The sequence below is a fragment of the Dipodascopsis tothii genome (genome assembly GCF_038497935.1).
Source record: "Dipodascopsis tothii strain CBS 759.85 unplaced genomic scaffold V1510scaffold_5, whole genome shotgun sequence".
Lineage (NCBI taxonomy): Eukaryota > Fungi > Ascomycota > Lipomycetes > Lipomycetales > Lipomycetaceae > Neoaidaea > Neoaidaea tothii.
In genome coordinates this window covers 256,642-270,727 of record NW_027117989.1, presented here as the reverse complement: position 1 = coordinate 270,727, position 14,086 = coordinate 256,642, and the positions used below count along the sequence as shown (strand labels likewise).

The window sequence follows — 14,086 nt, the reverse complement described above, 5'->3', positions numbered from 1 at the left end:
CGTAGCCGGCCAGCGATCTCTACTGTCCTATGGACTTCTCTGCCGCTTCCGGGCCGTCCGCGGCTGCGGAAGCGGCGTAGCGGCTGCAGCGCCGATCAGCCGGTTCTCCGAACCGCGCCCACCGCACCAGACAGCGCCACAGACCATCGGCACCCAGCCATCTGAGCGACACAAGGCCACCGCCCTGCTGTCGCTGTCGGGCGTTGAGAGTGTCGTCGTAGGCTAAACGCTACGCTCTCGTAGAAAGCTTTGGACTGTGTAAAATTACCATCGTCAATTTTCAGTGCCAATACCTGCCTTCCACACTCCACCCACGACTGCGCAGTCGCCGAGGTATATAGCGGACACGTTATATACGGTACCCCTTCGCTTGTATATATTCATCCTCACCCCCCTACGATAAATGTTTGCTTGCTCACGGACGGTGGCGGGCAGATCCCGGTTATTTGCGATGCCGCTCCGTGCAAAGATTTTGACAGGCGCCCTTCCCCGTCAGGTAGGTGAAGAGACGATGGCGCCGACGGCCACGACCGCTGCCAGGCGTGGCGACGGCTTCCGGACACACGGCGAGAGCCAGGCGCGGCAGCGGGCTGGCGATGGCCGGCGACAGCCAATAGGCGAAGCTGACGGACAGATGTCGACCCAGAAGACGTACGACTTTGAGAACGTGGCAGACGACGTGCTGTACTCGTCGCACTCGGGCCTGCGCGAGGTGCTGCTGAACCGGCCAAAGAAGCTGAACGCGCTCAACATGTCGATGGTGACCAAGATGGTGCCGCGGTTCGTGGTAAGTAGGCGCGGGGCGGCGGCGCTGACGGCAGGAATGGTCCAAGTCGGAGCTGGCGGACGTGATCGTGCTCAAGGGCTCGGGCCGGGCGTTCTGCGCGGGCGGCGACATCGCCGAGCTGGCCAAGCTGATCAAGGCCGAGGGCGAGGCGGGATCGCAGAAGGCAACGGAGTTCTTTGCGACCGAGTACCTGCTGGACTACATCATCGCCACGTACCCGAAGCCAATTGTGTCGCTGATGGACGGCATCACGATGGGCGGCGGCGTCGGGCTGGCGGGCCACACGCCGTTCCGGATCGCGACCGAGAAGACGGTGTTTGCGATGCCCGAGACGCTGATCGGGTTCTACCCCGACGTCGGCACGTCGTTCTTCCTCTCGCGGCTGGACGGCGAGCTCGGCACGTACTTTGCCATGACGGGCGAGCGTGCGTCGGGCATCGACACGCTGATGACGGGCGTGGCCACGCACTACGTCGAGAGCCGGTTCCTGGACGACCTGGAGGCGCGGCTGCGCGAGCTGCGGCTCGAGGGCCTGGACTACACCAAGTTCAACGCGGTCGTGAACGAGGCCATCAACGACTTTGCGACCGAGCTGCCGGCGGACTACGTCAACCCGCTCGGCGGCGCCGCGCGCAAGACCATCGACGACTGCTTCAAGCACGACTCGGTCGAGAAGATCCTGGAGGCGCTCGAGGCCGACGGCTCGGAGTTTGCCCAGAAGGCGCTGGCGGCCATCCGCGAGAAGTCGCCGACGAGCGTGCGCGTGGCCCTGCGCGCCGTGCGCGAGGGCAAGTCGTGGGACATCATGACCGCGTTCAAGAAGGACATGCAGCTGTCGTCGCGGTTCATGCGCAACCCGAACTTTGTGGCGGGCGTGACCGCGCGCGTGATCGACAAGCCGGCGTCGACGCCGCAGTGGGACCCGGCCTCGTTTGACCAGATCACCGAGCTGGACGCGTACGAGCGCTTCTTCAAGGCGACCGACGCGGACGCCGAGACCCTGGGCGAGTACTGGAAGGGCCTGGACGCGCTCAAGACGACGTACGACCAGTACCCGTACAACAACGGCCTGCCGACGGAGGCCGAAGTGCGCGCATACGTGCTGGGCGAGGACCCCGACTCGAGCTCGTTCCTGATGACCAAGGACGAGATCGTCAAGTACTTTGTGGAGGAGTACCGCGGCAAGGTCGGCGTCAAGCAGAAGGTCGCGGACATCCTCGACCGCAAGACGCAGCCTCAGAAGGGCTACGAGGAGGAGAAGCTGGTCAACTGGGTCTGAGGACCGCATTGGCTCTGTAATTACATAACATCTCACTTTTTGGATGTAGGCGGCGCCGCACCTGGTGCGGCTCGCCGCTGGCCCAATGGCGCGCCGCACCGAGTGCGGCGCGCTAGCGCCGGCCGGTGCGGCTCGGGCGCCGGTTTCTGCCGCGGCACCGTTGCGCGCGGCGGCTGTGGCACAGGCGCGCAGCGGCTGCGCGGTTGCGCGGTCCGAGCCGTTACCCGGGCCCAATTCGCCTCTGCGCCGGAACCGACAAAAATTCAAAAAATTTTCGACTTCCTTCTCTTCCACTTTTTTGGTTTACTCACGCAGAGTGCTTTCTCGTCTCAATTGCCAGCGTTTCTAAAGGCGGTCTTCCAGGGCTACTTCAGGGACGTCTAGTACAAATTCGAGAGGACCACCACGACCATGTCTCTCTTCAAGTCGTTTTCGGCGACCGGCCGCGCGGCGCTGCGCTCGCTGAGCAAGGCGTCGTCGGCCGCGCCGGCCATTGGCTGCCAGCAGGGCCTGCGCGCGCAGTTCCAGCGCTCGATGGCCACGTTTGACCGCTCCAAGCCGCATCTCAACGTCGGCACGATTGGCCACGTCGACCACGGCAAGACCACGCTGACGGCGGCCATCACCAAGGTGCTGGCCGAGAAGGGCTACGCCAACTTCCTGGACTACTCGTCCATCGACAAGGCGCCGGAGGAGAAGGCCCGCGGCATCACCATCTCGACCGCGCACGTCGAGTACGAGACCGACACGCGCCACTACGCGCACGTCGACTGCCCCGGCCACGCCGACTACATCAAGAACATGATCACCGGAGCCGCCCAGATGGACGGCGCCATCATTGTGGTGGCCGCGACCGACGGCCAGATGCCGCAGACGCGCGAGCACGTGCTGCTTGCCCGCCAGGTCGGCGTCAAGAACCTGGTCGTGTTCGTCAACAAGGTGGACACGATCGACGACCCCGAGATGCTGGAGCTGGTCGAGATGGAGATGCGCGAGCTGCTGTCTTCGTTCGGCTTCGACGGCGAGAACACGCCGGTGATCATGGGCTCGGCCCTGTGCGCGCTCGAGGGCAAGCAGCCCGAGATCGGCGAGCAGGCCATCCTCAAGCTGATGAACGCCGTTGACGAGTACTTCCCGACGCCCGAGCGCGACATGGCCAAGCCGTTCCTGATGCCCGTCGAGGACGTGTTCTCGATCTCGGGCCGTGGCACCGTCGCCACGGGCCGTGTCGAGCGCGGCAACCTGGCCAAGGGCGAGGAAGTCGAGATCGTTGGCTACAACAAGCAGGCCCAGAAGACCACCGTGACCGGCATCGAGATGTTCCGCAAGGAGCTCGACAAGGCCATGGCCGGCGACAACGCCGGCATCCTCCTCCGCGGCGTCCGCCGCGAGGAGATGAAGCGCGGCATGGTCATCGCCAAGCCCGGCACCATCAAGGCCTACCAGAAGTTCCTGGCGTCGTTCTACATCCTCACCAAGGAGGAGGGCGGCCGCCACTCGGCCTTCTCGGACAACTACCGCCCGCAGATGTTCGTCCGCACCGCCGACATCACCGTCGTCCTCAACTTCATTGAGGGCCAGGAGATGACCGAGGACGGCGAGGCCCGCTCGGTCGCCCCCGGCGACAACGTCGAGATGGTCTGCACGCTCACCTACCCGATCGCCATCGAGGAGGGCCTGCGCTTCAACATCCGCGAGGGTGGCCGCACCGTCGGCACCGGTATGATCACTCGCATCATCGAGTAGGCCGGCAGGCTGCGGCCGGACGCGTCCGGCGATGTGAGATGGTATGTACATATGAAATTGTTATATAATCATTACTTTTGCAATAAAATCTCGTATTGGTACATTAGGATGCTTCGCTTGCAGCTGTGGATATCTAGAGCACGCGGCCGGGGCAAAGAACGACAGAGGCACATGACCAGTGCACCGGGCCCGGCGCGTTCGTGGCGGTCCAAGGTATTGCGAGGAGGGGAATGCTGAGATGCGGTTATGATCGGTAGTAGCGGTTGCCGCCGCTGCCCTGGCGGCCGTAGCCGCCGTGGCCGTTCCCGGCCGGGCCGTGGTGGCCGTGGTGCGGCACGTGCGGCCCCGGCGGCGGGTAGCCGGCGTACATGTCGGCGCCCTGGCCGTACTGGGCGTAGTAGCCGGCGTAGCCGGCCGCGTAGGGGCCGGGGCTGGCGGGCATGCCGTGGCCGGGCGGGCCCGGGATGCCGCGCGTGTCCTTGCCCCACGAGCAGCGGATCTGGCGGCCGTTGACGGCGATGCCCGAGAGCTGGACGATGGCCATGGCGGCGGCCTCGTGCGTGTCGAGCTTGACGAACGCGTAGCCGCGGTCGTTCTGGAGCTTGACGTCGTAGACGTAGCCGAACGACTGGAACATGGGCACCAGGTCCGCCTGCGTCGTGTACGGCGACAGGTTGCCGATGTACACCGTTGTCTGCCACGCCGGCGACTGCTGGACGACGACGTCGTACGACAGGCCGTTGGCCGGGCCCGCGGGCGTGGCGGGCATGCCGGCGTAGGCGCCGGCCTGGCCGGGCGCGGCCGCGCCGCGCTGGTTGGCCCAGTTGCAGCGGATCGCGCGCGAGCCGAGCCACTCGCCGTCCATCGTCGACTTTGCCTTTTCGGCGTCGGCCAGGTCGCGGAACGAGACAAAGCCGTAGCCGCGCGACCGCCCGGTCTTGAGGTCCCACATGACGCGCGCCTCGGACATGGACGCGAACCGCGAGAACCCCTTGGACAGGATCTCGTCCGTGACCTCGTTCGACAGGTCGCCCACGAAGATGTGGTAGTGGTCTGCGTCAGCGCGCCCTGCGCGCCACTTACTCGACGTGTCCTCCTTGGGGCCGGCCGCGTGCGACTGGTACGCCCAGTTGATCTTGATCTCGCTTTGGTGGATGTGCCGTCCGTTGAGCGTCTGCAAGGCGGCCTGCGCCGAGTTCGGGTCGTCGTACTCAACGAACCCGTAGTTGAAGCCCTTGTGCGACTTGTCCGGGATGATCTTGACGCCCAGCACGTGGCCGGCGACCTCGAAGATCTCGCGCAGGATGGGCTCCGACACGCGCGGGTCGAGCCCGCCGACGTAGAGCACGCGCTTGTTGACGTCCGATTTCTGCTGGAACGTGGCCACGCCGCCGCCGGGCGCCGGCGGCGGCGTCCGGGCATCGCCGGCAGGTGCCGGCGCGGTCGCGGGGACGGCTGCCGGCGTCGGCGCGGCGGGGCCGCCTGCATTGCGGCCACCCGGCGGCGTCGAAGGCGGTGCCGGCGGCGACGACGGCGGCGCAGGGGCCGGCTCAGCCGGCTCAGTTGGCGCTGCGGGCTCGGCCGGCGACGGCGGCGACGGCAGCGCGTCTTCGGCCGGCGGCGTCGGCACCGCAGGCGGCGACGGGCCGTCGCTGGCGGGCGCGGGAGACGCCATTGCGATCGGTGGAGATTGGCCTCGGTCGACGACGATCCACGGGCGGTCGAGTACGGCCGCGGGTCCACCTAAAGGGACAAGCTGGGGCGACAGACGTAGTCTCTAGGCGATTCACACCCTGCTGCACGGACGCGATGGCCGACGAGAGACGGTGTAAAGAAGGAGGAAGTTTGGTAGCCGGACCCAAAACGAGCGCTCAAATTTTTTGGTGATGCGCTTTTGGAGGCCGCCAGCGAGCGGCCGCCGCGACGAGGGCAATGATCTGGCGGCCGGCGCCCGAAGACCGTGCCGACGTTGTGTAGAGGGCCGGGGAAGCGGGCGTCTGGGGCAGACAGCCGCAGACGGCTCTCTGGCACAAAGTCTACGGACGCGAGACCCCTGGTGGAGGCTGACGCGAGTGCGACCGGCGCGACCAGGCGACGCGGCCAGACAGGCGACGGACGCGTGGCCCGGGCAGGACTGCCGACTGGCCTCGACGCTCGACGGAGCCGGCGGCGGGGCCGGCGGCACGGCGGCGACGGCGACCGCGTCGACTCTGTGGAGGGTAGCTGCCTTGCGGGTAGGTTACACAGACGAGGCGAGCCGCACACAATGCGGCTCACCACCGGCAGGGCAGCCGCCCGGAGGCTCGCCGGTGGCTATGTGGCTCACCGGAGGCTATGCGGGGCTCAGCGGCGGCTATATGAGACTACTGGTGGCTATATGATGCCGATAGCGGCTATATGCGGCTATATGCCGTGCGACGCCAAAGACTTGCCCGAGAACCCCTCGACGGACCGTCGCCGCAGCTCCCCGGTACTACGAGCCCCGGCGGAGTGGCTGTCCTCCCGGCAGAGCGGCGCTTGGTGGGCAGATCGGGCCGATGGACGCGTCCGCAAGATAGAGGCGGCGGCGGCTGGCGGCGGCTGGCGGTGGCCAGCACAGTGGTCGGTGGCGGACCAGTCGGCCGGACACGCTAAGTCAGGGCGGATCGGCATCGGGACCGAGCGGGTGGATGGTACGAGCTGTGACGCCGTTGGCGGAAGCGAGCTGACGCGGATGATCCCGCCTGCGACTGCGGGCGACCACAGCCAGACGCACGAGCGCAGACGCGGTCTGTGCAGCGCGCAATGGCCTCCGCGGTCCGGTGCTGCCGGACTCGGACGCGCCCGGCGTGAGCGGACGCGTCGGAGCGCGCGGCCGCGGAGAGCAGAGGACGCGTTTGTGGCGGCCGCTCAGGGCTGTGCGGCTCAAGCCTGTTGTGGCGGCGGTTGCCAGGCCAACGGCGCGGCGCGGCCACTGGGCGGGACGTGGGCGGCCGTACGCGGCGCGGTTGGGTGGCGGCGCAGCGCGACACCGCCAGCAGTCGCGAACGGCAGTGTGACGCCGGGCGGGCGCGGTGCCGCGCGCAACGCGCCGTGCGGCGCGAACAGTGACCCGGCCGCGGAGCGGCTTGGCGGGTCCGCGGGTCCGGACTTGCCGTGATCAGCCGGCGAGTCGTGACTCGTGTGACTCGCCCGGCTGTGCCCACTGTGCGGGGCGCGGCCGGGATCGTCCGAGCACCCCTGTGGCTTACAGACCGCAGCGGGCTGGCCAATTGTAGACAGGCGCACTGTGACGGTGGCGAAGCTGACCCTTGCGCCTCCGCGGTGCCGGCCCGGCTCGGGTTGGCCGCCTCCTGGGCGCGCCCTGCGGGGGGCGCCCTAGTCGTAGCCGGCGCGGCCGACAGACGGCAGCCGGCCCGCGTAGCAGCGGCGGCAGCAGCAGGCGCCGGCCGGCCGGCGGCCGGCGGCGCGCGGTGCGCACCGCGCCGACGGCGAGCGCCGCATGCAGGCGGCGGCAGCGATGCCGTGACGCGCGCGTCACGCGGCGCGAGGCCGGTGTGGCGGCAGCCGGCCCACGCTGGCGCAGCCTGCCCAGCTGCAGCGGTCGGCGCCAGGGCCCGGCAGGCCGGCGGAGGAGCCGGCGCGGGCGCGACCGCATACGGGTGACCCAGCCCCTACTGTCGTCTGGATCCGCGCAGCGCCAGTGTAGCTGCCGTCGGCGCAGTGCGGCTATCAGTGGTCGGCTGGCAGAGGCCCGGCCGGTGTCGGCGCCGCGCGGGCGCAGCCAAGGCGCGCACCGCCACGGAGCCGCAAGTGGCCGCCCGCGGGTCTGATGGCCGCCACGGGTAGGGGCGACGCGTGGCGGTGCCGGGCGGGCGGCGTGCGCCACGCGTTACCCGGAAACCCTGTTTGGGCAAGTTTTGCACCAGACCGCGTCGTGCAGCGTGTGCATTCCTGGATCGGGCCCGGTACCAGACTTACTGACCTCTCCGCCGACCGAGCGCAGGACCACGGCCACTAGAACCTGCGCGGCGCCTAATCCGCAGTGGACGGGCGACCACCAGTATTTACTATTTACTCTTAATTTCGTGCTACCACAACATCATCCAAAAAAGTGCACACCGTGGACGAACTGTTGCGTGAACAGCTGCGATACAGACGCACAGCCCCATCGAGATTCAGGTGGTGCACCAGAGAGCTCAGCGGTCACAGCGGCCAGAACACGGCGGCACAGGACGTGGCCGGAACGCATCCGCAGCAGATAAACGGGGTGTCTGTGTAGCCAGGCTCCCGCACGCACGCAAAACAGGCAACCGCAGCGCACCCGGCTCAGTGCGGCGAGCAAGTGTGACTCGATGAAGGGCTTCAAGCAGCGCGTTGTAAGTGGCGGGCGCGATGGCAATGGATGGCATTGCGCGGATTGCTGTGCCTGCGGCGGCGATCGGTGCTGACGCACAGCTCTCGCGGTCCAAGTCCTCGCACGATCCGGCGCAGCCGGCGCCGCCGGCTGCGGCGGGCCCGACGGCCGCCGGCACCGCGGCGGCGGCGCGCAAGAAGGACAAGACGGCCAAGCCGGCCGCACCGAAGCCGGCACCGGCGGCAGCGACGCCGGCGCCGGCCGCGCCGGCGCCGCTGATCCAGACGCCGCCGGCGCCGGCGCCGGCGCCGATACTGCTGAACGGCATCGTGCCGCACCCGCAGTCGCCCGTGAACGGGCCGTCGACGGTGGTAGGTGGGCGCGCGCGCGCGGAGCTGACGACAGAACCACGTGCCGCCGCCGGGCGCGACCGAGACCATGCCCGGCGACCTGTCGGCGCCGTCGCCCAAGCACGGGCCCAAGTCGCCGTCGTTCGACCGGCTGAGCGGCGTGCCGGCGCTGCTGGCGGACGAGTTCAAGACGCCCAAGCGCCAGAACTCGTCGCGGTTCGAGGCCTTTGAGAAACGCGAGCTCGAGAAGCTGCCGGCGTTCCACGGTACGTGCGCGCGCGCGCGGAGCTGACGGCGCAGAGGTGCTGGCCAACAACCGGCAGGACCTGTTTTTCCAGAAGATCGACCAGTGCAACGTGATCTTCGACTTCTCGGACCCGTCGTCGGACATCAAGTCCAAGGAGATCAAGCGGGTGGCGCTGCACGAGCTGCTCGAGTTCGTGGCCACGACGCGGATCCAGATCACCGAGCAGATGTACGCGAGCGTGGTCGACATGTTCGCGCGCAACCTGTTCCGGCCGATCCCGCCGCCGGTCAACCCCGTCGGCGACATCTTCGACCCCGACGAGGACGAGCCGGTGCTGGAGGTGGCGTGGCCGCACATGCAGATCGTGTACGAGTTCTTCCTGCGGTTCATCGAGAGCCCCGACTTCAACCACAACGAGGCCAAGCGGTACATCGACCACCAGTTCGTGCTGCGGCTGCTCGAGCTCTTCGACTCGGAGGACCCCCGCGAGCGCGACTTCCTCAAGACCACGCTGCACCGGATCTACGGCAAGTTCCTCAACCTGCGGTCGTTCATCCGGCGGTCGATGAACAACGTCTTCTTCCAGTTCATCTACGAGACCGAGCGGTTCAACGGCATCGCCGAGCTCCTGGAGATCCTCGGCAGCATCATCAACGGCTTTGCGCTGCCGCTCAAGGAGGAGCACAAGACGTTCCTCAACCGGGTGCTGATCCCGCTGCACAAGGCCAAGTCGCTGAGCCTGTACCACCCCCAGCTGGCGTACTGCGTCGTGCAGTTCCTCGAGAAGGACCCGAACCTGACGCAGGAGGTCGTGCTCGGCCTGCTCAAGTACTGGCCCAAGGTCAACTCGCCCAAGGAGGTCATGTTCCTCAACGAGATCGAGGACATCTTCGAGGTGCTCGAGCCCAGCGAGTTCCTCAAGATCCAGGTGCCGCTCTTCCACAAGCTGGCCAAGTGCGTGTCCAGCCAGCACTTCCAGGTGGCCGAGCGCGCGCTCTACTTTTGGAACAATGAATACTTTGTGACGCTCATGTCGGACAACGTCGACACGATCCTGCCGATCATGTTCGCGTCGCTGTACAAGAACTCGCGCGGGCACTGGAACCGGACAATCCACACGATGGTGTACAACGCGATGAAGATGTTCATGGAGCTCAACCCGACGCTGTTCGAGGAGTGCACGGCGCAGTACCGCGAGGAGGAGCAGAACGTCGACAAGAACGACCAGGACCGCAAGCAGATATGGGACTTTGTCGTCGCGCGGGCCGCGGCCAACGGCGGCGACGGGCCGGAGAACGAGCTGCCCGTGCCCGAGGCGCTGAAATACCCCCGCCGGCCGAGCGAGCTGGGCGCGGCCGCGTCCCGGCTGTTCTTCACGCCGTCGACGACGTTCCCGTTCCGCAACACGTACACCAACAACCAGGCGATGCGGTCCGACAGCGCGGCCGCGGTCTCGGCCGCGCTCGAGGCCGGCCCGGACGCCGCCGGCGCGTTCGCCGCCGGCCCGGCGCCCGCGCACTCGCATTCGGACTCGTACTCCAGCTCGCACTCGTTCGCCGCCGGCGAGCCCAGCTTCCCGAGCTCGACCTTCAGCTAGGCGCGGCGGGCGCCGCGCCTTGTACAGCCCGCGCGGCGCGCCGCGCGGCCGGGCGCGGGCGAGACAGGCCGCCCGCGGCGGCAGGCGCCGCCATCTATATAAAAGAGTATCTAGTTCTGTCTTTGTTAATCACGAACATATATTATCCTACATAGTGTACACGCCGCCGCCTAGACCATCTCGCTGATGTTCATCGGCATCTCGTCGATCTGGGTCGAGTAGTACTGCTCGATGTCGTGCAGCATGGTCACGTCGTCGTTGGTCACAAAGTTGATGGCCACGCCCTTGCGGCCGAACCGGCCGGACCGGCCGATGCGGTGGATGTAGTTCTCGCGGTTCAGCGGCAGGTCGTAGTTGATCACCAGCGAGACCTGCTGCACGTCGATGCCGCGCGCCCACACGTCGGTCGAGATCAGCACGCGCGAGTTGCCCTGGCGGAACTCCTGCATGATCGAGTCGCGGTCCTTCTGGGGCATGTCGCCGTGCATCGACGCCACCGTGAAGTTGGCCTCCTTCATCTTGTCGGCCAGCCAGTCGACCTTGCGCTTGGTGTTGCAGAAGATGACGGCCTGGGTGATGGTCAGCGTCTCGTACAGGTCGCAGAGCGTGTCGAACTTCCAGTCCTCCTTCTCGACCGCGATGAAGTACTGCTTGAGGCCCTCGAGCGTGAGCTCGTCGCGCTTGACGAGGATGCGCACCGGGTCGCTTGTGAACTTGCTCGTCAGGTCGAGCACGTCGTACGGCAGCGTGGCCGACACGACGACCACCTGCGTTGTGGGCGGCAGGTACCGGTACACGTCGTAGATCTGCTCCTTGAAGCCCTTGTTGAGCAGCTCGTCGGCCTCGTCCAGCACGAGCATCTTGATGTTGCGCGTGCGCAGGTTGCGCCGCCGGATCATGTCGGCCACGCGCCCGGGCGTGCCCGAGATGACGTGCTGCCCGTGCTCGAGCTTGCGAATGTCCTCGCCGATCGACGTGCCGCCGATGCACGCGTGGCACTGCACGTTCATGTAGTTGCCGAGCGCGAGCACGACGTTCTGGATCTGCACTGCCAGCTCGCGCGTGGGCGACAGCACCAGCGCCTGCGTCTCGCGCAGCTTGGTGTCGATTGTCTGCAGCGCCGAGATCGAGAACGTGGCCGTTTTGCCGGTGCCGGACTGCGCCTGCGCGATCGTGTCGCGCCCGCGCAGGATCTGCGTGATGGCCCGCGACTGCACGGCCGACGGCTTCTCGTACCCGTACGCGTAGATGCCGCGGAGGAGGTCGTCCTTGAGGTTCATGGCCTCGAACGTGGGCACGCTGGCGGTCAGCGGGGCGCGGGGGAGCGGGCAGCGGCGGCAGCGGCGGCGGCGGCGACGGCGGGCCTGCGGCCGCCGCCCGGCACCGATGCAGGCCGCCGCGATGGCCGGTGGAGCCGCCTGGCCGGCCGGCGCCGTGCGGCCGCCGGCCTCGATCGTCCATCAACTTACACCTCGACGTCCTTGGTGGTCGTGAACTCCAGCTGGGCTGTCTGTCAGTGGCGGCCGCCGCTCTGCCTACCGTCATCGTCCTTGTTGAACTCCATGGCGCCGTTGGATCCTGTCGTGGATCGGCTGCTCGAGATCCGGTGTGTTTGGTAGGCGTGCAAAAAACTTCGCTGCGCCACAGCAAAAAATTCTGCGTCGTGCGCGTGGCGGTGCCTCATCGACCCACAGACGGCACAGTCTGACGCAGCCAGCCAGCCCCCGTTCTGCAAGCGCACACAGCCAATTGACCGCCCAGAGCCCCGGCAGACACACACAAGACAAGAATGAGCGACAGCAAGCAGGTGCTCAAGCTGGGCACGCGCACGTCGCAGCTGGCGGTGGAGCAGACGCAGATTATCATCAACCTGCTCAAGGCCAAGTTTCCCGAGCTCGAGACCAAGATAGTCGCGCGGACGACGCTGGCGGACAACGTGCAGTCGCGGGCGCTCTACGCGTTCGGCGGCAAGCCCGTGTGGACCGCCGAGCTCGAGGAGCTGCTGCTGGCGGACGCAGAGGACCCGGAGCTGGAGCGCATCGACATGGTCGTGCACTCGCTCAAGGACCTGCCGACGGCGATGGCCGAGCCGTTCCGGCTGGCGGCGATGGTCAACCGGGCGGACCCGCGGGACGTGCTGCTGGTGCGGCCGGGGCTGCCGTACAAGTCGCTGGCGGAGCTGCCGGCGGGGTCGGTGGTGGGCACGTCGTCGGTGCGGCGCACGGCGCAGCTGCTGCGGCGGTACCCGCAGCTCGAGTTCAAGGTCGTGCGCGGCAACATCAACACGCGCATCGCCAAGCTGTCGGACGAGAGCCTGGGCTACACGGCCATTGTGCTGGCGGCGGCGGGCCTGCTGCGCATCGGCCTGGAGGAGCACATCACGCAGTACCTCGGGCCGGAGGACATGATGTACGCGGTGGGCCAGGGCGCGCTCGGCGTCGAGATCCGCGCGGACGACGCGCGCGCGCAGGCGCTGCTGGACGCCATTGCCGAGCCGGCCGTGCAGCTCGAGTGCACGGCCGAGCGCGCGCTGATGCGCGAGCTGGAGGGCGGCTGCTCGGTGCCGCTGGGCGTGCACACGACGTGGACGACGCCGACGACGCTGACGGTGGCGGCCGCCGTGGTGGCCACCGACGGCGACGCCGCCGCCGAGGCCTCCGAGTCGGCCACCGTGACGTCCGTGGCCGACGCCGAGGCGCTCGGCGTGCGCCTGGCGGCGGCCCTGCGCGCCAACGGCGCGGGCCCGATCCTGGCCAAGATCAGCTACGACAAGCTGGCTGCGGCATAGACAATCTATTGAATGTACATCTCCACTACTCTTCGGCGGCGGCGGCGAGCTTGGCGCGCTGCGCGGCAACGAACGTAGACTTCCAGTCCTCGAACTGCGTGAAGCCGAGGCCGAGCGTCGAGAAGAAGAGGACCGAGTAGGCGTATCCGGCGGGCCTGTACGACAGCGGCCGGCCGGTGATGCCGACCTGCATCACGCGCGCGAGGACGCCTGGGTCAGTGAGGCCTGGCGACGACGTACCGACAAAGCCAAAGCCGAGGACGTTCGAGAGCAGCGGCATTTCTGCGGTCAGCGGGGCGGGGCGAGGGACGTACCTGAAGATGGGGGGTGGTTGGTGAAGAAAAGTTGCGGCGATTGCGAGCGGCGTGATTGGCCGCGGATGGTCACGTGATGAGCCGCACGGTGTGCGGCGCGCAGACGCGCCGGCTGAGCCGCACGCCGTGCGGCTCAGTCGCCGGCCGGCGGAGGCCTGTGCTCGGGCTGCCCGTGCGTCCTTGTGCGCGCCGTTGTTTCGTTGTTCTGGTTGCTACAAAGACGCGCGTGCGTGCGGACGCGTGCGCGGTCCGTGGCAGCGACTCGTCGAGCCGCAGACAGGACCCGCACAGGCGCTCGAGCCGCACGTAGTGCGGCTGCACGTAGTGCGGCTGCACGTAGTGCGGCTCGTGCGTACGCCGAAGCAGTCGCCCGGCCTGCCGCGGGAGCACCGTCGACGGCGTCGCCGCCGGAGGCTCGCTCCACGGGCGCCGCCCTGTCAACTTGCGTGCGGCAGACAGGGCGACGAGCTTCCGGCGGCGGCTCTGCGGGAACGCCGCCTTGCGAAACGCGACCAGAGCCGCACATCGTGCGGCTCGGTATGCCCGGGCGACACCAGCCACGCTGGCTGCCGCAGGCGACACCACGACGGATTGCCGCTGGAGGCTCGTTGCACGAGCCGCGCCGGAAGCTCGCCGCACCCT

General features: G+C 67.7%; 7 protein-coding genes across 7 annotated transcripts; 4 read left to right on the top strand and 3 right to left on the bottom strand.

Moving 5' to 3' along the window:
• Positions 1 to 154: 154 nt before the first annotated feature.
• V1510DRAFT_412096 (mitochondrial 37S ribosomal protein mS47) lies at positions 155 to 2,108 on the top strand. The gene is made up of 3 exons (XM_066933011.1): positions 155 to 496; positions 635 to 787; positions 822 to 2,108. Exons 1-3 carry the CDS (start codon positions 404 to 406, stop codon positions 2,064 to 2,066), a joined length of 1,491 nt encoding a protein of 496 aa, XP_066790734.1. The 5' UTR covers positions 155 to 403; the 3' UTR covers positions 2,067 to 2,108.
• A 190-nt stretch (positions 2,109 to 2,298) lies between these two features.
• Positions 2,299 to 3,913, top strand: V1510DRAFT_412094 (P-loop containing nucleoside triphosphate hydrolase protein). The gene has a single exon (XM_066933010.1). The coding sequence runs from the start codon at positions 2,478 to 2,480 to the stop codon at positions 3,810 to 3,812; it is 1,335 nt and encodes a 444-aa protein (XP_066790733.1). The 5' UTR covers positions 2,299 to 2,477; the 3' UTR covers positions 3,813 to 3,913.
• A 143-nt stretch (positions 3,914 to 4,056) lies between these two features.
• V1510DRAFT_361343 (nuclear and cytoplasmic polyadenylated RNA-binding protein pub1) lies at positions 4,057 to 5,487 on the bottom strand (the record flags this gene model as incomplete). The annotated part of the gene is made up of 2 exons (XM_066931059.1): positions 4,057 to 4,865; positions 4,896 to 5,487. The coding sequence occupies 2 exons, from the start codon at positions 5,485 to 5,487 to the stop codon at positions 4,057 to 4,059; spliced, it is 1,401 nt and encodes a 466-aa protein (XP_066790732.1).
• A 2,960-nt stretch (positions 5,488 to 8,447) lies between these two features.
• On the top strand, positions 8,448 to 10,385 carry V1510DRAFT_390368 (phosphatase 2A regulatory B subunit-domain-containing protein). Its single transcript, XM_066931751.1, has 3 exons — positions 8,448 to 8,519; positions 8,554 to 8,764; positions 8,799 to 10,385. Exons 2-3 carry the CDS (start codon positions 8,587 to 8,589, stop codon positions 10,340 to 10,342), a joined length of 1,722 nt encoding a protein of 573 aa, XP_066790731.1. The 5' UTR covers positions 8,448 to 8,519; positions 8,554 to 8,586; the 3' UTR covers positions 10,343 to 10,385.
• On the bottom strand, positions 10,347 to 12,039 carry V1510DRAFT_412084 (P-loop containing nucleoside triphosphate hydrolase protein). The gene is made up of 3 exons (XM_066933009.1): positions 11,882 to 12,039; positions 11,812 to 11,848; positions 10,347 to 11,641 (listed from the first exon to the last, which is right to left on the bottom strand). The coding sequence occupies exons 1-3, from the start codon at positions 12,024 to 12,026 to the stop codon at positions 10,513 to 10,515; spliced, it is 1,311 nt and encodes a 436-aa protein (XP_066790730.1). The 5' UTR covers positions 12,027 to 12,039; the 3' UTR covers positions 10,347 to 10,512.
• V1510DRAFT_412082 (porphobilinogen deaminase, dipyromethane cofactor binding domain-containing protein) lies at positions 12,038 to 13,160 on the top strand. Its single transcript, XM_066933008.1, has one exon. The coding sequence runs from the start codon at positions 12,132 to 12,134 to the stop codon at positions 13,128 to 13,130; it is 999 nt and encodes a 332-aa protein (XP_066790729.1). The 5' UTR covers positions 12,038 to 12,131; the 3' UTR covers positions 13,131 to 13,160.
• On the bottom strand, positions 13,121 to 13,415 carry V1510DRAFT_428615 (uncharacterized protein). The gene is made up of 2 exons (XM_066935277.1): positions 13,371 to 13,415; positions 13,121 to 13,340 (listed from the first exon to the last, which is right to left on the bottom strand). Exons 1-2 carry the CDS (start codon positions 13,408 to 13,410, stop codon positions 13,156 to 13,158), a joined length of 225 nt encoding a protein of 74 aa, XP_066790728.1. The 5' UTR covers positions 13,411 to 13,415; the 3' UTR covers positions 13,121 to 13,155.
• Between the last annotated feature and the right edge of the window lie 671 nt (positions 13,416 to 14,086).